Below are 21,378 nucleotides of genomic sequence, written 5' to 3'. Positions count from 1 at the left end.
AGTTCATCTCTATATTATCGCTTGCAAACACACATATGCGCCTTTGATAAAGGTTAGACAATATTCGACCCTCTTCCGAAGTCAAAAATTGTTCAATATTAATTTCACTTTTCTCTGAAGAGTCTGGCAAACATATCACTTTGCTGTCGTCTCGTGAATATATCACATGTAGACTCAGTCAAATGTCTGAGTTTAATTTACGACACCTGAATTAGCTAGCGTGGATACATTGAACCTACGGCTACAAAAGGACGCACAAGCAGTTTATATGATATGCAACCTATGCAGATCGGCAATGCGCAGGGACCTTGTTCTCGTAATCATAGAATGCATGGGATGCCCATTGTAGAATTTCGATATGTGTTACATTCTGACGCAACAGCTTTAAATTGTACCCTCCCCTTCTACTGGAGCGGCAGGCTCAGTGCATGTGCTGTAGTTTCTCAGAACTTGTCACAAATAATGTGCAGGACGGTTCCCGCTCTCTTTTGCATGTTTCGCTTGCTTATGGTTGCAACATTCCTAAACGCGTGTTAGTCATCTATAAGAAGATTAGAAACCATTTTTATTTCCCAGCCTGCGTTATTCTTTTTGCACTTCACGGGCCATTGTCTTATGCGCCTTAGGTGGGGTTCGTACAGACTCTGGGTTTGTCCCGTGAATGTGCGCATCTTTGAGGTACCGCCTATTGGCTGTGTAAGAGAACCGCTAAAGATTATCTATGATGATATCTGTCTGCACAAACGCGAACTGTTTCTCCAATAGTATTTAAAATGGGATATTACATAATCATTTAATAGGTTTAGCGATAAATGCTGCACCATTGCGACAGATGCCTCAAAATGCGAAGAAAAATCTGCTATTGACATTGTCGCTCCTGATCTTTCTCCATTAGGATTCCGGTGTATTTCTGGCGGAATTCCTGGCAGTAGTATCAGTTATACGAAAAGTTAATTCATCAATTTCGCCAGTTATATAGGAACAGCTTCCCTATCGTAATGTTCGTCGCTAACTTAATATAGTGGTTCTCACATATTTGATACATTCCATTCTCTACGGCTTCGTTATTAAAAATTAATAAAATTCATGTGGGTTCCAGGCCAAGAGATATTGCTAGAGAACGCAACACATATCCTGGCGAGAGCGGTGATTAGTCGTCGATTTCTCTCGACACTTCCCGCGTAAGTTTATGTTACTGCAGCTAGACTGAAGAATTGACTCAAACATTTCTGTTGTTTTCTCGTCAGTGCTAAACGCCCTTTTCCAATTCCATCGCAATATTGGTCAGTCCCCACTTGTGGGTACGAGCCATCAACAGAGGGAAGCCCTAGCGTGGGTATGTGCCAAGGACCTTAACGCCATCCTCATTGGCATCAGCATACCACGTGGCTCGTGACAGCGGGTGCATTGCGCGAGCAGAAGAAGCTGCCACGCCATCGCGGTCGGAGCGCCCACAGATTCCTCGTCTACTCCCCCGTGGTGAGTGTGCGCACCGAGAAACAGACGCGAAAGTATGTTGCTATATGGTGACCTTGTATAGTTGTCTTGGTAAAGTAACCAGAATAGCGGTGCTGCCGCAACCTCGAATGCGCAGGTGTGCCATCCGCTCTACTCCCTCGTGCCACCAGATACCCTGTGCCACAAAGACCCAGCCTGGCGCCTTTGCTCGTCCAGGAGAGTCCCTGCCCGAGCTGGAACAGAGTACGTGACGCGTCTCTGGCGACATCTTAGACTGGAGATGTCATGCAAGCTATGAGGGTGTTTCGTTTTGCGCAAGGTGTTGCTGTCAGCTGTAACGTCAGACAAGCGCTGTGAATTAAGACGTCAAGAGAGAATAAATTATTGCTTCCAGTTAGTCATGTAAGTCATGTATGTCTTGTCACCTCACCTCCCGTTAGGTCGGTCGGGTCGGTGGGTTGGTCAGTAACGTGTCCCACAAAGCACTAAATGTAGATTCGCTGTATTAGGGCTGCTATCGTAGAGTTACAGTTGCTAAATCAATAGTAGTCTGCTTGGTGTTTTTTACTTGTTGTCTAACAAGACCGGAGAGCGATAGTGTTACAAACTTTCATGCTGGAGGTGCTAGCATGGCTGATCGCCTAGCATGCGACTCCAGACGCTGTATGATAATTATGGCATACACAGTTCATCACATATGCGCACAAGTATCACACGCAGTCAAAGACAAGCTGGGTGAAAATTGCTACTCACGCACTATCAGGAAAGCGAGAGTGATCGCTTTCATTTTGTACGCCCAAACTTTGCACGGACTGTTGCGTTTCGCCTGCGACACGTGGTTTTGCCGGCGCGACTGCGGCGGGGCGGCAGACATTTTGGCCCGATCGTCGTCGCCGCAACACTCATCGCCAGGTGTTTCCAGGCGCGACTGCGGCGATGCGACCGCCTAGGGATCATCCTCGCATTCCAGTCATTGTGCCCGAAACAGGCGATGCCAAAGCAGGGATCTCATTCCAGTCATTGTGCCCGAAACAGGTGATGCCAAAGCAGGGATCTCGTTCCAGTCATTGTGCCCGAAACAGGCGATGCCAAAGCAGGGACCATCCTCTCATTACAGTCATTGTGTCCGACCGGCAGCGCCACGACAGGGTGCTACGAGATCGTGCTCGACATGGTGCTACGGCATCGCTACGACAGTGTGCGTCACCATTAGCCCATTGTACATTCACGTGCTCGTCTTTTGAGGGGTTCCTTCTTGCCCTCAACTGCGAGAGTATAAAAACAGCTGCCCCCGGACGCCAAAAGGGGGGCTCCGATTTCTTCTGTTGAGTGAAGTGCTCTCCCGTCTCTCTACTACGGTCAAACCTGACCGCCAACTCTTTGCGATGTTAAAATAAACAAGTTGTTTCGTTGTTACCAGTCGACTCATGCTTTGCCGGGACCTTCAGATGCTTCCAGTTGTACCCCAGGCCGCCAGGCCAACGCTACCCTTGGGGCTTGCGACCCAGGTACAACCACGGGCGTCAGCGCCGAGTTCCCAACAGATCGTACCAGCAGTCCGATCCCAAACATCTGGTTGCCAGCGGTGAGATCGCCTCCGACTTCAAACAACTGTCTGCCAGCGGTGAGATCGCGACAACGGAGGCCAGCAGCAAAGAGATGCAGTTGACTGTATGCTGAGCAGCTCAACGACGATCCGGGAGCAGTGCAACGAGCCCTGTGTGACGACTGGTTGCCTGCAGCGGAACGACTGCGCGGAATTCCTGCCTGCGAGGTTTGGTGAGTGCGGGACTTTCTTCTTCTGAGCTTTGCCAGGCTTTTTGTTAGTGTCAGAAACAGAGCTGGTAATTGTGGTTGTCGTTGCTGCCGGGTTAGTTTGCGGCAAGACAATAGGAAGCAGTAGAGAAAGCAGCATTCAGAGCAGCCATGGATTTGAAGTCGTTGCGCAAACCGAAATTGTTGGAGCTTGCAAGAGAGTTGGGTCTGGATGTCTCAGACAAACTAAGAAAACCAGAACTGATAAAGGCTATTCTTGAGTTAGAGGCTGAGGATGACGAGCTGTCGGAATGCCTTGAGACCATTGAAGAGAGGGAGACTGCAAAAAGACAGGAGCGCGAACTTAAAGAGCAAAAAGAAAAAGAAGAGCGTGAACTTAAAGAACAAAAAGAAAAAGAAGAGCGCGAACTTAAAGAACAGAAAGAAAAAGAAGAGCGTGAACGTAAAGAACAGAAAGAGCGAGAGCAACAAGAGCGTGACCGTCAACACGCTTTGGAAATGAAGCGTCTTGAGGTAGAGATGGAACGCGCTCGTAATGGAAGTCAGGCACACGGTGCAGGAGAACGCGTATTGTTCAAAATGACTGACCTGATGCGGCCGTTTAAGCTTGGAGAGGACATTGGTTTGTTCCTGGTTAACTTTGAGCGAACGTGCGAGAAGCAGGGGTTCTCTCGGGAAACGTGGCCACAGCGCTTGCTCACTTTGTTACCCGGCGAGGCGGCCGACGTAGTCGCTCGCTTGGATAGAGAGGAAGCAGAGGATTTCGACACAGTGAAATCGAGTCTTCTAAAAAAGTACCGGCTGTCTGCGGAGGCGTTCCGTCGGAAGTTTCGGGAAAATGAGAAAGGCAAAAGTGAGTCATATACAGAGTTTGCGTATAGGCTTATGTCGAACATGCAGGAGCGGCTCAAAGAAGAGAAAGCGTTTGGTGACCACGATAAAGTTCTGCAGTGTTTCGGGCTAGAACAGTTTTATAATCGGTTACCGGAGAACGTGCGATACTGGGTCTTGGATAGGCCAGACGTTTGTACGGTGGCTAAAGCCGCTGAGCTAGCCGAGGAGTTTGTGACGCGTCGGGCTCGCGGAGCTAAGGACGGTCAAAAGGGTGAATTTGGCTCGAAGTTCGAGAGGCCGAAGTTCACACCCATGAGAGCAAAGGGGAACACGCGTAGTGCGGATGCGAGTGGAAGCAGTGCGACCGAACCTAAGGAGACGGCGGCAGCCGAGGCCGAACGCAGAAAGCGGTTCGAGATGAGGCGAGCGGGCGTTTGTTATACGTGCCAGAAGCCGGGTCACTTTTCGGCGCAGTGTCCGGAAACAACACCAAAAGTTGTGTTTTTTTCAATAGGCAGCACTGACGAGAACATGAAGCTTCTCGAGCCTTACATGCGAGACCGCCTCGTAAACGGGAAAGAGTGCCGAGTGCTTCGCGATTCCGCAGCTACGATGGATGTAGTTCACCCGTCTTACGTAGAACCCCATATGTTCACGGGCGAGTGCGCGTGGATCAAGCAAGCCGTGGAAGCTCATAGCGTGTGTCTGCCAGTAGCAAAGGTGCTTATTGAAGGACCTTTCGGAGCGCTTGAGACGGAGGCGGCAGTGTCATCTATGCTGCCACCCCAGTACCCGTACCTATTTTCAAACAGGTCCGATCACCTCCTGCGCGAGAAGGGGCTTTTGTTTGGTGAAGCTAGTGTTCAGGCCTTAACCAGATCGAAGGTTCGGGAGCTCGCTGCAAAGGCGGTAGTTGCGGGGCCGACGTTATCAAACAACGAAAAAGGGTCAGAGGCGCAGCAAGCTGATATTCCGAGCACGCCCGAACTGAATAAACTTGAGTCTGTAACGTTAAAGGCGCCAGATACTGGAGAGGAAACGCCCGACGCGGGAAAGTTAGAAGAGCTATCTACTGATTTGCTCATCGCGCCTACGTCAGACGGACTTGATAGGTTGCTAAAAGTCAGCCGGACGGCTTTGATAGCCGAGCAAAAAAAGGATGGCAGCCTGGAAAACGTGCGCTGCAATGTCAAAGAAGGTATCGCCAGGAAAACTGCGCGTTTTGTGGAAAGAGGTGGAGTCCTGTACCGGAAGTATCTAGACCGCCGAGGAGTGGAGTTCGATCAGCTGGTCGTGCCTCAATGCTATCGTCAGGATCTGTTGCGCTTGTCACATGGGGGTTCGTGGTCCGGACACCTAGGAGTTAAGAAAACTAAGGACCGTCTCTTGCAAGAGTACTATTGGCCAGGGTGTTTTCGGGACGCAGACCATTTCGTGAGGACATGTGACACTTGTCAGCGGGTGGGCAAACCAGGGGACAAATCGAGGGCGCCGTTGAAATTGGTACCTATCATTACGGAGCCTTTTAGACGGCTCGTTATTGATACTGTGGGACCTCTGCCGGTAACAGCCACGGGGTACAGACACATTTTGACTGTGATCTGCCCAGCGACAAAGTTCCCTGAAGCAGTGCCGCTTAAAGAACTCAGCTCAGTTGAGATAGTTAATGCACTACTGTCCATATTTGCGCGAGTTGGTTTCCCTGCGGAAATCCAATCAGATCAGGGCACAGTGTTTACTAGCGCTTTGACGACAACTTTTCTCGAAAGGTGTGGGGTAAAGCTGTTACACAGCTCAGTGTACCACCCACAGTCGAATTCCGTTGAGAAGCTCCACTCCGTCATGAAGCGCGTGTTGAGAGCCTTGTGTTTTGAACATCAAACTGACTGGGAGCTGTGTCTGCCTGGGGTGATGTTTGCTTTAAGGACCGCGCCGCATGCGGCTACGGGGTTTTCGCCAGCTGAACTGGTGTACGGTCGCTCGCTTCGATCTCCGCTTCGCATGCTTCGAGAATCATGGGAAGGTAGGGGCGACGACCCAGTCGTGGTGGAGTACGTACTTAAGCTCCTCGAACGCTTAAGAAGGGCACAGGAGTTGTCAGGTGAAGCAATGACAAAGGCCCAGCAGAGGGCCAAGGTTTATTATGATCGGACAGCCAGGGCCCGTCGTTTTGAGGTTGGCGATGAGGTCATGATATTGCGCACATCGCTAAACAACAAACTAGACGTGCAGTGGGAGGGCCCAGCACGAATTGTTCAGAAACTGTCGGACGTTAACTACGTGGTAAGTCTGCCAGGAAAGCGGAAAGCACAGCAAGTTTACCACTGTAATCTGCTCAAACCTTATAGACAACGGGAAGCAGTGGTGTGCATGATGATAAACGTTCCTGAAGAGCTTCCAGTCGAGCTTCCGGGACTAGGCTCAGTGACGAACAGGGAAGACACCGGTCAAGTCATTAGTGACCTTATCAGTAAAGCACCGCTGTCGCCCGAGCAGAAAACCGAACTACACCAGCTATTACAAGAGTTTCAAGGTCTGTTCTCTGAGAGGCCTGGTAGGACTTCTGTACTTACTCATGATATAGAACTTACCTCCACAGAGCCAGTACGATCCAAGGCGTATCGGGTGTCACCCCGCCAGAGCGATATTATGGAGGCTGAGGTAAAGAAAATGCTACAGCTCGGTGTTATTGAGGCAGGTGAGAGTGATTATACCTCCCCTTTGATTTTAGTTGAGGTACCGGGCAAGGAACCTCGTCCTTGCGTCGACTACCGCAGGCTTAATTCCATCACTAAGGATCAAATTTATCCGATCCCTAACATCGAGGAGCGCCTTGAGAAAGTTAGTAGCGCTCAGTTTATTTCCACCCTAGATCTTGTCAGGGGTTATTGGCAGGTTCCACTTACAGAAGAGGCTAGTAGGTATGCGGCGTTCATTTCACCAATGGGAACATTCCGTCCTAAAGTGTTGAGTTTTGGTTTGAAGAACGCGCCATACTGTTTTTCAAGTCTCATGGATAAAGTGTTGCGGGGACAGCAAGAATTCGCTTTACCGTATCTAGACGACGTAGCGATATTCTCCGCATCCTGGTCTGAGCATATGACACACTTGCGGGCAGTGCTAACCCGCCTGCGCGAAGCGGGCTTGACAGTCAAGGCTCCTAAGTGCCAGATAGCACAGGCCGAGGTTGTCTACCTCGGTCACGTGATTGGTCAGGGTCGTCGCCGCCCCTCTGAAATAAAAGTGGCCGCTGTGCGAGACTTTCCGCAACCGCGCACCAAGACCGATATTCGGTCGTTCTTGGGTGTCGCCGGCTACTATCAGAGGTACATCCCTAGGTACTCTGATATCGCGGCTCCCCTGACGGATGCTCTAAGAAAGACAGAGCCTCAAACAGTCGTCTGGGACGAGACCAAGGAAAGAGCTTTTAGCGCCCTAAAGAGTGCCCTAACAAGCCAGCCTGTGCTACGATCGCCAGACTATACAAAAGGGTTCATTGTTCAGTGCGATGCTAGTGAGCGAGGCATGGGCGTTGTACTGTGCCAACGGGAAAATGGAGAAGTAGAACACCCCGTCCTGTATGCTAGTCGTAAGCTGACCAGTCGTGAGCAGGCGTATAGCGCCACCGAGAAAGAGTGTGCATGTCTCGTGTGGGCCGTTCAGAAATTGTCATGCTATCTAGCCGGCTCGAGGTTTATCATTGAGACGGATCACTGCCCTCTCCAATGGCTGCAGACCATCTCTCCCAAAAATGGCCGCCTCCTGCGCTGGAGCCTCGCTTTACAACAATATTCCTTTGAGGTGCGTTACAAAAAGGGGAGTCTCAACGGTAACGCCGATGGCTTAAGTCGAAGCCCCTAACGTAGGAATCAGCCTCAAAATTGTTTGTTACTGATGTTTTTCTTCCTGAGGCAGGATTTTTTTTTAACATATTGCTTTTGTTTAGTGTTTCAAAGTGATGATATGCTTTCTAGTGCAATTTTTCAATTTGTGGACGCGTTCTGAGTGATGCTAGACTACTGTAAGGAACTAGGCAGTGGTATAACAAGGGGAAAGAGCCTGGCAGGGCTTAGTGAGGGTTGTGCCGTGCTTGCTGACTGAGCGGTTGAGTTTCAGCGTAGTTCTAACGCTTGCCGGGAACGAGAACAAAAATGTGAACTCTCCCGAAGTCACTTTGCAGTGTCCCGTGCGAACCTGAACGAGAGAACGAGGCCTTCTCTGTGCGCTGCGCTCAAGAAACGTCGAGGGACGCCCGACTTCGGTTATGAGCATCATCGAGCGACATCCCTCCGGACAGCGGATGCAGTCCCCTGTCCATCGGGATCTCCTTCCCCCGGCGGGGCGGTCTGTTGCGTTTCGCCTGCGACACGTGGTTTTGCCGGCGCGACTGCGGCGGGGCGGCAGACATTTTGGCCCGATCGTCGTCGCCGCAACACTCATCGCCAGGTGTTTCCAGGCGCGACTGCGGCGATGCGACCGCCTAGGGATCATCCTCGCATTCCAGTCATTGTGCCCGAAACAGGCGATGCCAAAGCAGGGATCTCATTCCAGTCATTGTGCCCGAAACAGGTGATGCCAAAGCAGGGATCTCGTTCCAGTCATTGTGCCCGAAACAGGCGATGCCAAAGCAGGGACCATCCTCTCATTACAGTCATTGTGTCCGACCGGCAGCGCCACGACAGGGTGCTACGAGATCGTGCTCGACATGGTGCTACGGCATCGCTACGACAGTGTGCGTCACCATTAGCCCATTGTACATTCACGTGCTCGTCTTTTGAGGGGTTCCTTCTTGCCCTCAACTGCGAGAGTATAAAAACAGCTGCCCCCGGACGCCAAAAGGGGGGCTCCGATTTCTTCTGTTGAGTGAAGTGCTCTCCCGTCTCTCTACTACGGTCAAACCTGACCGCCAACTCTTTGCGATGTTAAAATAAACAAGTTGTTTCGTTGTTACCAGTCGACTCATGCTTTGCCGGGACCTTCGGATGCTTCCAGTTGTACCCCAGGCCGCCAGGCCAACGCTACCCTTGGGGCTTGCGACCCAGGTACAACCACGGGCGTCAGCGCCGAGTTCCCAACCGATCGCGCCAGCGGTGCGATCCAAACAGGACCTACGTCTCCCAACTTTTTTTTTAGGGTTCGCTTGGCGGTGGCAACTCTTTGCCCATGATTTCTCTAGTCTGCCTCTGGTGGTGCTTTTGAACTTTGCCTACTAACACCTTTACTCTCTCTTGCTTGGGCAGCAGATGCTACCTCCATAATTTGACATAAATAAATAATATCATTGCGAGCAGATGAAAAGCACCTCCAGGAATCAACCAATACACTAAAAACGCTCCCCGAAATCATGTCCTCTATGGCCTCGTCACCGATAGCACCAATATTGTCATATCTGTGTGCCTTTTCAGCGTTGTAGTTTATTTCGTTCTATAGTCAGAAGTGAATCTCTCTCTCTCTCTCTCTCTCTCTCTCTCTCTCTCTCTCTCAGGCATTGCTGAAGTTATCACCGTGACATGAGCGAACAAGGTCGTCCCGAGCAGGAGCGTCAGCCCGGGGCTGGTCAGCCGAATGCCTCGGAGCACTCCCCGGTCTCTCCTGACGGTACTTCCGCGGAATATCTCAGCTCTGCACCGACCTTATCTACGGACTCCTTCGCTACTAACAAGCGTTCCAGAAAACGCGCGTCCTCAAAGGGTTCCTCCGGCCGATCTCGCAAACGCACTGCGCACAAGTTTCTCGGACTTCTCTCCCAGAACGCGAAGCGCCAGGACAAGTCGGCGAGGAGCGAGGACACCTCGAAAAAGGACATCTCGTCTACGCACTCGGCGGCAAGGAACACCTCGGCCACTAGCCTCTTGGTGACACACCTTCCACCAACGGACCTCTCTGCAAAGAAACTCTCAGCTGCGGACATGACGGAAAATGACCGATCCGCAAAGAACCTGTCGGAAAAGAACCTACCTGCACAAAGCCTTTCCGCAAAGGACCTATCGACAAAGGACGGCACGACAGTGGTTCAGGACCTCTTGTCAAAGAAAACCTTTTCTAAGGACGTCTCGACAAAGGACCAGTCGACAAAGGACCTCGCGGCGAAGGAGAGCACGGCGACAAACGCTTCAGCTGATGATCTTTCGCCTCAGGAAAGCTCGGAAAACAGGGGTCAACATGTCTTGAGAAAGCATCTGACGACAAAAGAGCCTTCGCCAAATGACTTGTCGATGAAGGACCTGCCGGTGAAGGGATGCGCAGTAAATCGCTTTCCGGCACAGGATAGGTTCGCCGAGAAGGCCTTGGCTAGGGACATTACGACAAATGCTGTGGCGACAGAGGACTTGGCGGAGAAGGAGAGCTCGGCAAGGAAGGGCCCAGCTAGGGACCCTTCGGCAAAGGACATCTCGGCAGCGCACCTGGCGGCAAACGATATGTCGGAGTGGGTCCATGGGCATAGCAATAATGATGCACCAGGAAATGCTGCCAGCAACGGTAAGAAATGCAAAACAAACGGGGGCTATAGTTTAAAGCAGGCTGGCCATTCAATGTCTATCCAAAGTCTAGCTTATGCGTCAATTAATGGCGACATCCCTATCGGTAACTAAGAGGCCTCGCTACTTTTTGCGATGACGCGGAATTTAGCAGTACTCGGGTTGCTCATACTACGGCAGCTCATCTGAATTCGGAGCGATTTGGGCGGCAACACGACAATGTAGCTAGGTTCAACTTGGAAGGTGATCTCGTTCCATTTGTTGCGCGAATGATGGTCATCTATAACACGGAAAGAGTCGCTCGCGGCAGCACGCCATGATTAGGTCATAAATGAAATACGGTGTGGATCGTTTTTAAGTTTTCCGGAATTTTTCAAAATCGGCTGTTGTATGTAGCGTAGGTCTAGTTGTTGAGCTGGATTATTCAGGGAGGTGGACATTACTTGCACGACAAATCGAAACACATATTGTGCTAATTAACAAAAATCACTCGTTAACTTTTGAATATATAATTTACTGCATATATTGCGATTTATGAGTTGTAGCCGGTGAGTTTACAAGGCGTATTCACTAGGAATGAATTTCCGGAATGACACCAGTTTCGGGACATGCGCCATTAAACTTGCCATAAAAATGCACTGTTGTTGCACTTACTTTTTAACATGCTCGTTTATGCATTGAAACGCAAGAGTGTCTGGAACGTCCATGTATTTCGTTCCGCATTTTGGGAAATAATATATCGAAACTGGTGCCACCCTGGAGATTCATTTCAAGTGGATACGTCTTGGAAAGTCACCGTCTACCATTTGTAAATTGCATTGTGTGCTGCGAATTAATTCATTATGACGTTATTTAGTGAATTTGTGTAAGTTAATCGAATATGCGCATCGATTTCTCGTGCTAAATGTTCGCCTTTTTGAATAATCGAGCTCAAGAAGAACTATGCAAGCTGCCACAGGCGATTTAAAAAAATTCCGCAGCGCTTACAAATGATCATCACTCATATGTGTCATCATCTGCAAAATATATTAGTGTAGTCGGGGTCTTTCCTCGCTTTTCCTGGTTTTTTAGTGTCATTGCTGCATATCATTTTTCATGTTTGTGTGCGCTGCGGCATATGTTCCGCGTGTAGATGAATGTATAAATGATTGTACAGCGTTTAGTATTGCAAAGCTGGCTCTTTGTCGTATGTGGGAAGGGGTAGGCATGGGAGCAAATGAGAGAGGGACACCGGGAGAATCAGAGGCCGATTTATTTATTTATTTATTTCTTTATTCTTTTTTTTATTTATTATGTATCTATTTCATTCATTCATTCATTCATTTCATCCGGGGCTCCTCTAAAGTTAGTTGACAGCGCTTTGTGTGTCCAGTTTGCTTGTACCCCGTCCTGTTACGCGCTTTATTGCGAACCAAATTGTCAACACAACGCAGCTTCGCAAGGGCAACCCCACGTGACCCTGGAGCAGCGTCACCCCCAGGCAGCGCTGTCTTTCTCTTCCCCGAGCTCTACGTCACCGCGGGATTCGACCTCACCGCTGAGCGCAGCGGTCGGCTCCGCTTCGAGCTCATCGCCGGATGCCAATCCACTGGCTGACCAGGTTCGTGCGGTTTAATCCCCACCCCATCCCCCAACACAAAGTTATTACGGTAATATTGTTAGTAAGAGTAAATGTCAGCCACTTGTGCTGACGGGCTTACTGTTCAACGTGGTAGTGACTTTGAACAGGCAAGAGCCAGACTAATGAACAGCGAGCTTTTTTCATTTTAGGCGCAAGTACACGTCAGCGGTGGCGATGAAGGCGAGTGCCTTCGTAGGTCGTCCAATCGAATGACGCAGCTATCACGCAGTCAACAGCTTATAGGGGCGTCATCGCTAACTCTCGGTTACATTTAGATATCCGCGGAAGTTCGAGAGCGCGCTGTCGTAATCGGCGCAGCATGATGGAATGGGCCCGTCTTTTCTGCATGTGGATGTGCGCGAACACCTCGATATCGATAGCGCATCTATTTGAATGTGATAACGCGTACGCGGCGATATTCCTGCAGACCGGTATCATCGAAAACGAAGAGGTTAGTCGTGTATTACAGCGCGGGCTGTTGCCGTTTGGGCAGTTTCGCGTAACCGCTTGTAAAGATGCTTGCATATAGCCTCTCGTTCGCGTCTTTCCATGCATAACATCTCGGTGGACGTTAGCGAAGATGGCCGGCCAATAGAAGACTGCACGATACGAAAGACATTGCGAGTTAGGCTCCAGAGGTAGCAGTATTTCGCGGTTGACATCGAATCATGCGGGGTAAAGATGCTCTGGCTTGTCGGTGCGTTTTCACGGATGTATCTCTGTCGTGTTATCGGGTCCGGCTCAAGGCGCACCTGCTATACTCCGGAACATTTGCGAACATTGGGGTCACTTCGAGAGCGAGACGGAGCTGTCATTAGCAGACTGTGCTCGTGTCGGGCACGATGTGTAGTTAATTTTCGATCCGACTCTAGCACAGTACTGTGTCAGTCACGTTTCCAAAGAACTACGGCCGCGTGCGATCGGCTCCGGTTTCGCGGAGGCCACGTCAGCGCCGTGTTATTGAACGTGGAAATACGCCGCGTTCTAAAGAAAATGGCGCTGAGTAACGGATCGAGACACACTCGTTGGCTGCTTCTACGGCGCGCATGCGGGTTTGGTCCTTTGGAAACACGGTTGAGAGCACGGAAACCCGGACGGATTTAGCGTGTGGTGACGTAGGTTTCTTTCATATTTAGCGCGCATTCGTCAGGGCCTGAAAATAAAGAACCGCATAAAAACGATAACGCAACCTTCCGAACACGATGGATGGATGGGTGGATGGATGATTGCGGCTCAACCCTTTGAATCGGGCGGCGGCGGCGCGCGCCACCGAGCGCTACACGCTGCGCAGCACTAGCGCCATCTCTCCTCGAAACTGCGTATCAACGACGAAACCGGTTCCAGCCGTCGCGGGTATGTCATGAGGGAAAGGCGAACGGCAGAGGGCTCCAGGGGGTCGCGCGGTGAAGACGAACTCGAGAAGTGTTTTTACAGGGAAGGGAACAGGGCAGTGGAAGATGACGAAGAGAACCGCTGACTGGCTACTAAAGTTTATTTTGTAATAACAGTGGTTATATAACGCATAAGGTCACGCATGTGTGCTGTGAGATGAAAGAAAAGTACTGAAAACAGAACAAAGCAAAATAAATTATGGAAAAGGTTGACACGGCGTTGAAGGCATGAATCACATTATCGGGAGTCAAGATGCATAACATGTTTTTCGCAGAGGGCAACTGAAGGCTTACCGAGGCAGACGCGCTCGTTCTTCCATGCTAAGGCGTTTATACTTTGTGACGGTGGGTAAGTTTAGTTTATTTTGGAACAAAAGACTGCACTGATACTGTCTGCAATGCAACGTCACAAAGCGATTAGGCAAGCTAATATATATATATATATATATATATTAGCTTGCCTAATCGCTTTGTGACGTTGCATTGCAGACAGTATCAGTGCAGTCTTTTGTTCCAAAATAAACTAAACTAGTGGTGGTCTCCGAAATTATTTTGATCACGCGGAGTTCTTTAACGTGTCTAAATCTAAGTGCATGGGCGTTTCTTTTTTTTTTTTTCGCGTTTTGCTCCCCACTAAGATGGGAAAGCCGCGGCCGGGATTGAACCGCTGACCTAGAGCTTGGCAGCGCGGCGGGTTTTCCGACTGCCCCTCGTCGCTTGCGCTGCTCACTCCTCCTTTAAAGACGTGCGCCTACCAACTGACCCAGCTAACAGATTCTATGCTCGAGGAGTGTGCAGCGCGAGAGAACTCTGAAGTCTTTTTGTGCCTCCAATTTATGGCGTTCCTCGGTGGTCAGTTGGCGTTGAGCGTCCTCAAGGGCCGAGGGCTTCCGCTGCACCCGAGCCAGCTGCCCCTGAGCCCCATGCTGGAGCGAGAGCCCCCGCGCAAGAACCGGCGCGTGTCCATCGTCCTGCGACCCATCGTCGACTTCATCTCGCCGCGGTACCGGTCGTCGGACTCGCCGGCTGGCCGGCATCCTCCCGGTGAGTTGAGAATGCCTGCTGCTTCATGGTGCAACAGTACGTAAAGAACTAACAAACGAGACGGAGCCTGAAAGTGACGTAAACGCGGGATGGCTAGACTAGCGCCGCCACTGGGAAATTACAGTATGGACTTCTATGACGTAACGTGTCGCGTTTCTAATTGGCAAACTGAAGTCAGCCAGCGATCAAACCGTTACATTGCATTTTTAACGTAGAAGTAAATGCAGTCAAATTATGATGCATCTTTTAAAGATCTACACCATTAAGAAAGGTCTCATTTTGTGAGGGTGTCAGTAATATTTGAGGCGGAATATCAATCGAATAGCCTCAAAAGCGAATCGAATTGAATATAGTATACTTTTCTCATACTTTTCGCAAAAGTACTCGAAATCGAATACTTGTGGAAAGTTGACATCCCAGTATTTGCGACATTAGCAGATGTCTGCCTTTACAGTGCATAATTAAGTATAATATGAGTTAACAAAATTCGTTACTGGCCTAGTTGGTTCGTACTAATGAATGAATTACTGGTAAGCGCAGTTTCTAGACGAGACAAATAAAGACACCGACACACGGGAGAAGCGCTTGTTCCGTGCGTCGATGCCTTGTCGTGTCCCGTCTCGAAACTGCGCTTATGCCAGTATTCATTTATAATAAAGTACGCTGCTTCAAAAGCTCGAATCAAGCATTAAAAGCAAACAAGCAGTACTCTTCGAAGCGTGCGTGTTCGCGTATTATCAGAATGAAGTCTTAAAAAGCGATCTTGTTAGTCCGTTAGCTTGAACATGTGCACCTCCGAGACTAAAACGGTCGTTGACTGCAGAAACCACGAAGCGAAAAAAACACTTTATTTGTTCCTTAGTTGGAATTGGTGCTGCAGATTATGCCACTTTTACATCAAATAATTTTTCAGTCGGGCTTATTTAGAGTTAAACCTAAAGGAACACATAGTTGGAGCATTTATAAATCGTATCAAGCAGTACCCATTGCCGAATGTCATGACTCGGCGAAATTTCAGTGCGAATAATTGTAGTTAAGCTAGAAAGGTTCGGCTCATTGAGCGACGCAGCGCACTTCAGTTTCTTGTAGCTCTGGCAGCAGACTGTAGCAGACGACATGCGAGCGCGAAGAGGGAGTGGATCCGCTCAACCTACAAATTACGAGTGCGCTAGTCGAGTGATATGCGTGTGTACCAAACATGTTCCCGTGTTTCCATGTTGTAAGGTATATGACTGCATCTACACAGGATGGGACAAAATATGACTGGATCGGCGAGCACGCGTCAAACTGCATTCTTGCGGCCTTTCACAAAGCAAGCGCGTTCGTTCGAGCCATGGCATTGCGCATGCGCGCCATTTCATCCTTACGTGCCTGCCGCTACGCCTAGTTCTTTTTTTTGCAAGCGCGCTGTCGGTATCGCTAAGATATCAGAAGGTTACGCTAGGAGAGCGGTATGTGTTTCGGCCATTGTGACGTGTGACAACGCACTGCAAACCCCCATGTTCGCGAAGGGCACCGCTCTCCTAGCGTAATCCTCCGCAGTCATAGCGATACCGACAGCACGCTGGCAGGAAACTGGTGTAGTGGTAGGCACGTCAGCATGGAAGGCCGCGCGTGCTCAATGCCGTGCCTCGAAAGAAGGTGCTTGCTTCGGGAAAGGCACCAAGGAATGCAGTTTGATGCGCGCTCTCAGATGCAGTAATATTTTCCCCCCGTCCTGTACTTTGTGGCTGCACCTATTCTTAATTGGCCCCGGCCGGTGGGGCAGAGTCCGTCAGCCGTTGTGCAACCGCGGCTGGCCGGACGTCCGACGACGTCTCCGACGAGAAGCGAGTGCAGGTGTACCGGCCCGCGCTCAAGGTGCGCCAGCCTGTGGTGGCCGAGCAGCAGCACCTGGAGCCTCCGCGCCTGGAGACCATAGAAGACTTCGACGAGTGTCCTCTTCCGGGTACTCCTCCGGGTGAGTCATTCCAGAACGCGAGGGCAGCACTTGGTCCAATAAGCTGCAGTGACCGTTTGACATTTGTCATCGGCGATTATCTGGCACCGTACACTCGGGCTTCCGAGGCTCAACCATCATGTGCGCACGCTGGTCGGCATGTAATCGCTCTGTCCCCGCCCACTGTTACACGGCAACGTTTAAAATCGTTGGTAGTAATGAAACGAATGACTGACCATAGTTTCAAAACAAAAACTTAGAGGACGCTTAAGCTTTGCCTTTAGAAGTGGAACGCCATAGCACTAAAAGAACACTAGCTGACTGCTTCTCATGCTTCCCGGCAACTGCAGCTTATGTAACAGAAATGTTCACCGGGAAACGCTGGCGGCAAACGCTATGCAAGAAGGACAGCTTTCTCGTAGAAACGCGGCCTCTTGCGTGGGGAGGCGGATGCGGTGAAGGGAGCGCCATCTGGATGGTGCAGTTGTAAGGGCCGATTTACGTTCGAGTCGGCCATCGCCGCAAGCCGCACCGCACGCTTGCGGTCGCCTGAGAAACTGCACATATCCAGCAATTGTGCACAAATTACCATTTACACTGTGTGCACAGTGTATACCTTACACATTGTAAACCGAAATTTGTGCGCAAGTGTCTGATACGTGCAATCTTTCGCGCGACCGCACCCGTGCGGTGCGGCTTGCGGCGATGGCCGGCTCGATCGGCCCTGAGGAACCGAGCGGGGCGCGCCGCTCTATGAATGGTAGAAACGCTGACAAATGTATTTGAGTTTCCGCGTAACAGAACATCTTCTCCTATATTCAAATTGCAATCCGATGCTATCATGTCTGTAAGTTGTCTGTAAGTAGCACTTTACAATTTTTCGGACGCATTTTCCTTTGAGATTATTTTACTTTGAGATCCATACGAGCAGCAGATGACTACGTCAGTTGGCCGTCAGTGGCTTTATCGAAGAAAGCGCTTTAATTCTTGACATAGCCTGCGCGTGGCACTGTACCTTCGTCTTCGTTGCGGATTCGGATGGGTGTATATATATATATATATATATATATATATATGATCAGGATCCGCAAAAAACAAATCTTAGTTGAAAATTAGCGTTTGTTCTCCCTCGACTTGTCCTTCCTTACTGTGCTATGCTACTTGCATTACGAGGAGTTCAGTTAGTTTAGTGACGCCTCTGCGCTACACGGAGGGCCTGCGTGGTACGTTTTGCATAGTACGGAATGATATTTCGCTCACAAGATGGTCGGCGCCGGACGCCGGCGCTGGATTTTCTGTGACACGGGGTCCTTAACGCTGCCACGTTAAAATGTCGCATCTACACCATACGGTCAGTGATTTGCTCCATTCCAAACAGCGATTTTACGCGACCAGGCTGTATTGCGTCGAGCTTTGCACTATAATAATAATAATCACATCGGAGTTAGCATTTGGCTTACGACGAGTAGATTCGCACTATAATTATTTTGTGGAGCCGCTTTTAAGGTTAGCCGTTGGCGGTTTCCAGTTTTCGGACTTGTCTGTGCTGGAGGTTATAAAATCCACAAAATGCTGATTATGCCTGTTCGTTTGAGGCCAGTCAAGCTAACCAGCTGAAATTTCTCATTTGTCTCGTCCACTTGTAATGCGCACGCGCGCGCATACGCACACATGTGCCCATACGCACACATGCGCGCATACGCACACATGCGCGCATACGCACACACGCGTACATACGCACGCGCACATACACGCGCACATACGCACGACGCGCGCATACATACGCGTGCACACATACGCGCACGCATACGCACACGCGCGCGCATACATACGCGTGCACACATACGCGCACGCATACGCACACGCGCGCGCACACATACGCACACATACGCACACACACGCACACATACGCACACACACGCGCGCGCACACATACGCACACACACGCTCACATACACATACACGCGCACACGCACACGCACGCAAGCATACGGACGCAAGCGCACAAACACAAGTAAACACGCAATTACAGGCAAGTTATCGCATTAGCAGTAAATTATGTGTACAAGTGATTACAGCGCTGCAGCTATGCTTTACGAACAGCGCAGTATTTGCCCCGCTTCCCTGGTAGGACTGTGAACGGAACCGAGATTAAATTTAGCATAAAAAAGCGACAAGGCGTGGACCCTTGGTCAATGTTCTGTCGAATAAATATTTTTATGAGTAAATTACTGCCTTTGTAAAGATTTATTAAGTTCTAGAAATCGTTATACGTTGCCACGGTTTCCAGAGGACCAGTCATATGGGCATCGATTTCAAATTTGATTTGACACAGGCAACCAGAATTCTTATTACAACTCCAAAAGCAACAACTTTGCTGGAAATTGGGTTGTAATTCTGCAAGGTCGCACAAATATGCTACATTATGGGGGGGAATGAGATACCTTACTAGAAGAGAACATAAAGGGTCGAACTTTAATTTTATTATTTACGCGCCGAAAGCTCGGTGCCCGCACATCATCATGACGTCACGAATTTTGAACTGCTTTTTTGTGTTTGGGCCCTTGTGGCACGGAAAATGTTCTCGAAACATTCGGAATTGTCCTTGGTTCGTTCAGAATACTACGTAATTATTTTCACCGATAAGGATTGTCTAGGTCCGAGCAGCCGCTGTCAAAATTTATGACGTCATGGTGGAGAGCTAGGGCAAAAACTTCGACGTGGCGTCGCCACCCGTCTTCTCCTCTTGCGTCATTTGTGGCTTGCCAAATCTCCTGTCGCAATAAAAGTGGCTTTTATGGTATTGTAGGAGGGTAATTTACTACTGCAGCTCTGTCTCTTTTAAAGCGTTAGATTTTCTTAGCTGGTTCGTCACGTGTCGTCGACGCTGTCCGCATAGCAGATTTTGGCAGCGCGCCAGGAGGGCCCGCGTGCGCTTCCACGAATGAAAGAGAAGAGTTCGGTCACGTGATCCAAATATCTCTTCCTGCAACGTCATCAAGTGGTGTTCCGCTTCACGCATCGCGGGCGGCCCAAAACCCACCGATTGCGCCCGCGGTCATGCCTCGCCTTTCCCTTAGTGAGTCGTTCGCGGCGCGGGCGTTTACCGCCGCATCATGCATCAGATGGTGTTAGGCTAGAGCCGGCGGTGATGGCTTGCTCGGCTGCTGTATGCTTACAAAGGTGGCCAGCACTGGAGCATCGGAGAAAAATGTAGTAGTTGAAACCAGTACGCTACAAAACATTCTTTGCTCGGATTTGTCAAAGTGAAAGTGCGACCTTCCCACCCGAAGTGATTCGGCGCGCTCGAAATAGAGAGCGAATACACCGAACCCGCACCACAGCTAGCTAACGCTTCAACATTAGCGTTACCCGTTCGTAACCGTCGTGTAATTTGCTCCTCTGTAGAGTCCGTTTAATCTTTTCAGTACGGTAAGAGCCAACGAGCCCAGCAAGGAGCAATCTCAAGGTGTCCTCAATGTCGCAGGTGGAGCTTTGAGCCTGTCGTCGGAGCCACCGCATTGGTCTTCACTCGATGACGTCGACGTGCGGCTCAGCCGAGGCCCGTCGCGCGGGAGGCGTGCTTCCCGCATTCGTCATCCGAGGCAGCCGCATCGCCGGGGATCGCGTGTCAGCCTGAAAGATGTAAATCGATGAACCGATCGACCGCTCCCTCCAGATGTTTATCTAAACAAAGTCCATATGACGCGCTGATATGTCAGTGTGTCAACTCCGCTGAACCACAATGTCGATAACGTTTTCCTTTATACATGTGATTATATCGATGAATAAATGAATTTGAATTCAAATTACCTGAATGCAGGTTTGACATGCTTTGATTATAGATCCTTCTATCTGCACTGTGGTAGGAGTGAATTTGTGACCCCACAAATCTTTTACTCGTGCGCTTATGGCATCCAAATTTGCCCAGAAAAATAATTTCAGAGCATGGACTTCAGGCTTGAGCTTTAATAATGATTGAGCTGATATGTATGTTCATGTTATTGCGCTCGTACACGTAGCTTCCTTGTCCGTTTCGGAGTAAGCGTTAAATAAGAAATACCGTTTAGCTGCGTAGCAAAATCGGCGTATTGTGTAGGGTCCTACATGTATCCGCTAAATATAGCGGGCTATTCAATAAGCTGAAACCGGAAGTCTTTCGGGACTTATGTGGGTAAACACTAACGGAATCTGTACTAGGTTGGTTTCCTGGAGGGACGAAATAATCTAGAAAGAAGTGTGACGTCACGCCACCTGTCCTTCGCAAACCAACTCTTCGTGAAACCGTTCCCTTCGCATTTTTTCTCTCTCCCGTACCTCGAACAGCCGGTACATCACGTGACCTACGAGTGTCTGTGCGGACTCGGCCCAGTATGTTAGGTTCGCAGTAGAGTTCAATTCACGCGAATGTGTTCGGTTGCTCTGCCAACCGCTCTGTGCACATTTGCCTCCAGATATGCTTGTGCAACTCGAGGCGTTTCTTGCAGAGTACACATTTAACTTCGCTGCAACATAGGAATGCGGCAGCCGCTCGTGACTGCCGTTCTGTCTGTTGGGTCTTCTTCAAGAGCGCGCGCAGATTGCATTAGTTGGTGACGAGCGCGAACTTCCTCTCTGGACTATGGCGCGGGAGAACAAAAGGCACGCGAGGCAATTTCTGCGACGCTCTGGCGCGAGGTTTCACGCGCCACCGCCCAGAGAGTATTGAGGCGACGCCGGACTAGGGCGTTCTCGTTAACATATCCACGGCCTGCTGGATAAACTCACTCTCACTCACTCACTCACACTCACTCACTCTCACTCACGCGCGCACGCACACGCGCACGCACTCGCATA

The 21,378-nt window shown here is 50.0% G+C and overlaps 1 protein-coding gene across 1 annotated transcript in view; it reads left to right on the top strand.

Annotated features, from left to right (window-relative positions):
• Positions 1 to 898: 898 nt before the first annotated feature.
• Positions 899 to 21,378, top strand: part of LOC142589619 (uncharacterized) — a 30,783-nt gene continuing 10,303 nt past the window's right edge. The window contains exons 1-7 of the mRNA XM_075701126.1: positions 899 to 1,479; positions 1,595 to 1,701; positions 9,554 to 10,548; positions 11,981 to 12,147; positions 14,417 to 14,603; positions 16,372 to 16,563; positions 20,030 to 20,187. Coding sequence (XP_075557241.1) covers positions 9,579 to 10,548; positions 11,981 to 12,147; positions 14,417 to 14,603; positions 16,372 to 16,563; positions 20,030 to 20,187 — 1,674 coding nt within the window. The 5' untranslated portion in view covers positions 899 to 1,479; positions 1,595 to 1,701; positions 9,554 to 9,578. The remainder of the gene's footprint in view (positions 1,480 to 1,594; positions 1,702 to 9,553; positions 10,549 to 11,980; positions 12,148 to 14,416; positions 14,604 to 16,371; positions 16,564 to 20,029; positions 20,188 to 21,378) is intronic.

This window comes from Dermacentor variabilis, chromosome 8 (genome assembly GCF_050947875.1).
Source record: "Dermacentor variabilis isolate Ectoservices chromosome 8, ASM5094787v1, whole genome shotgun sequence".
Taxonomy (NCBI): domain Eukaryota; kingdom Metazoa; phylum Arthropoda; class Arachnida; order Ixodida; family Ixodidae; genus Dermacentor; species Dermacentor variabilis.
This window is presented reverse-complemented; position numbering and strand designations above follow the sequence as displayed.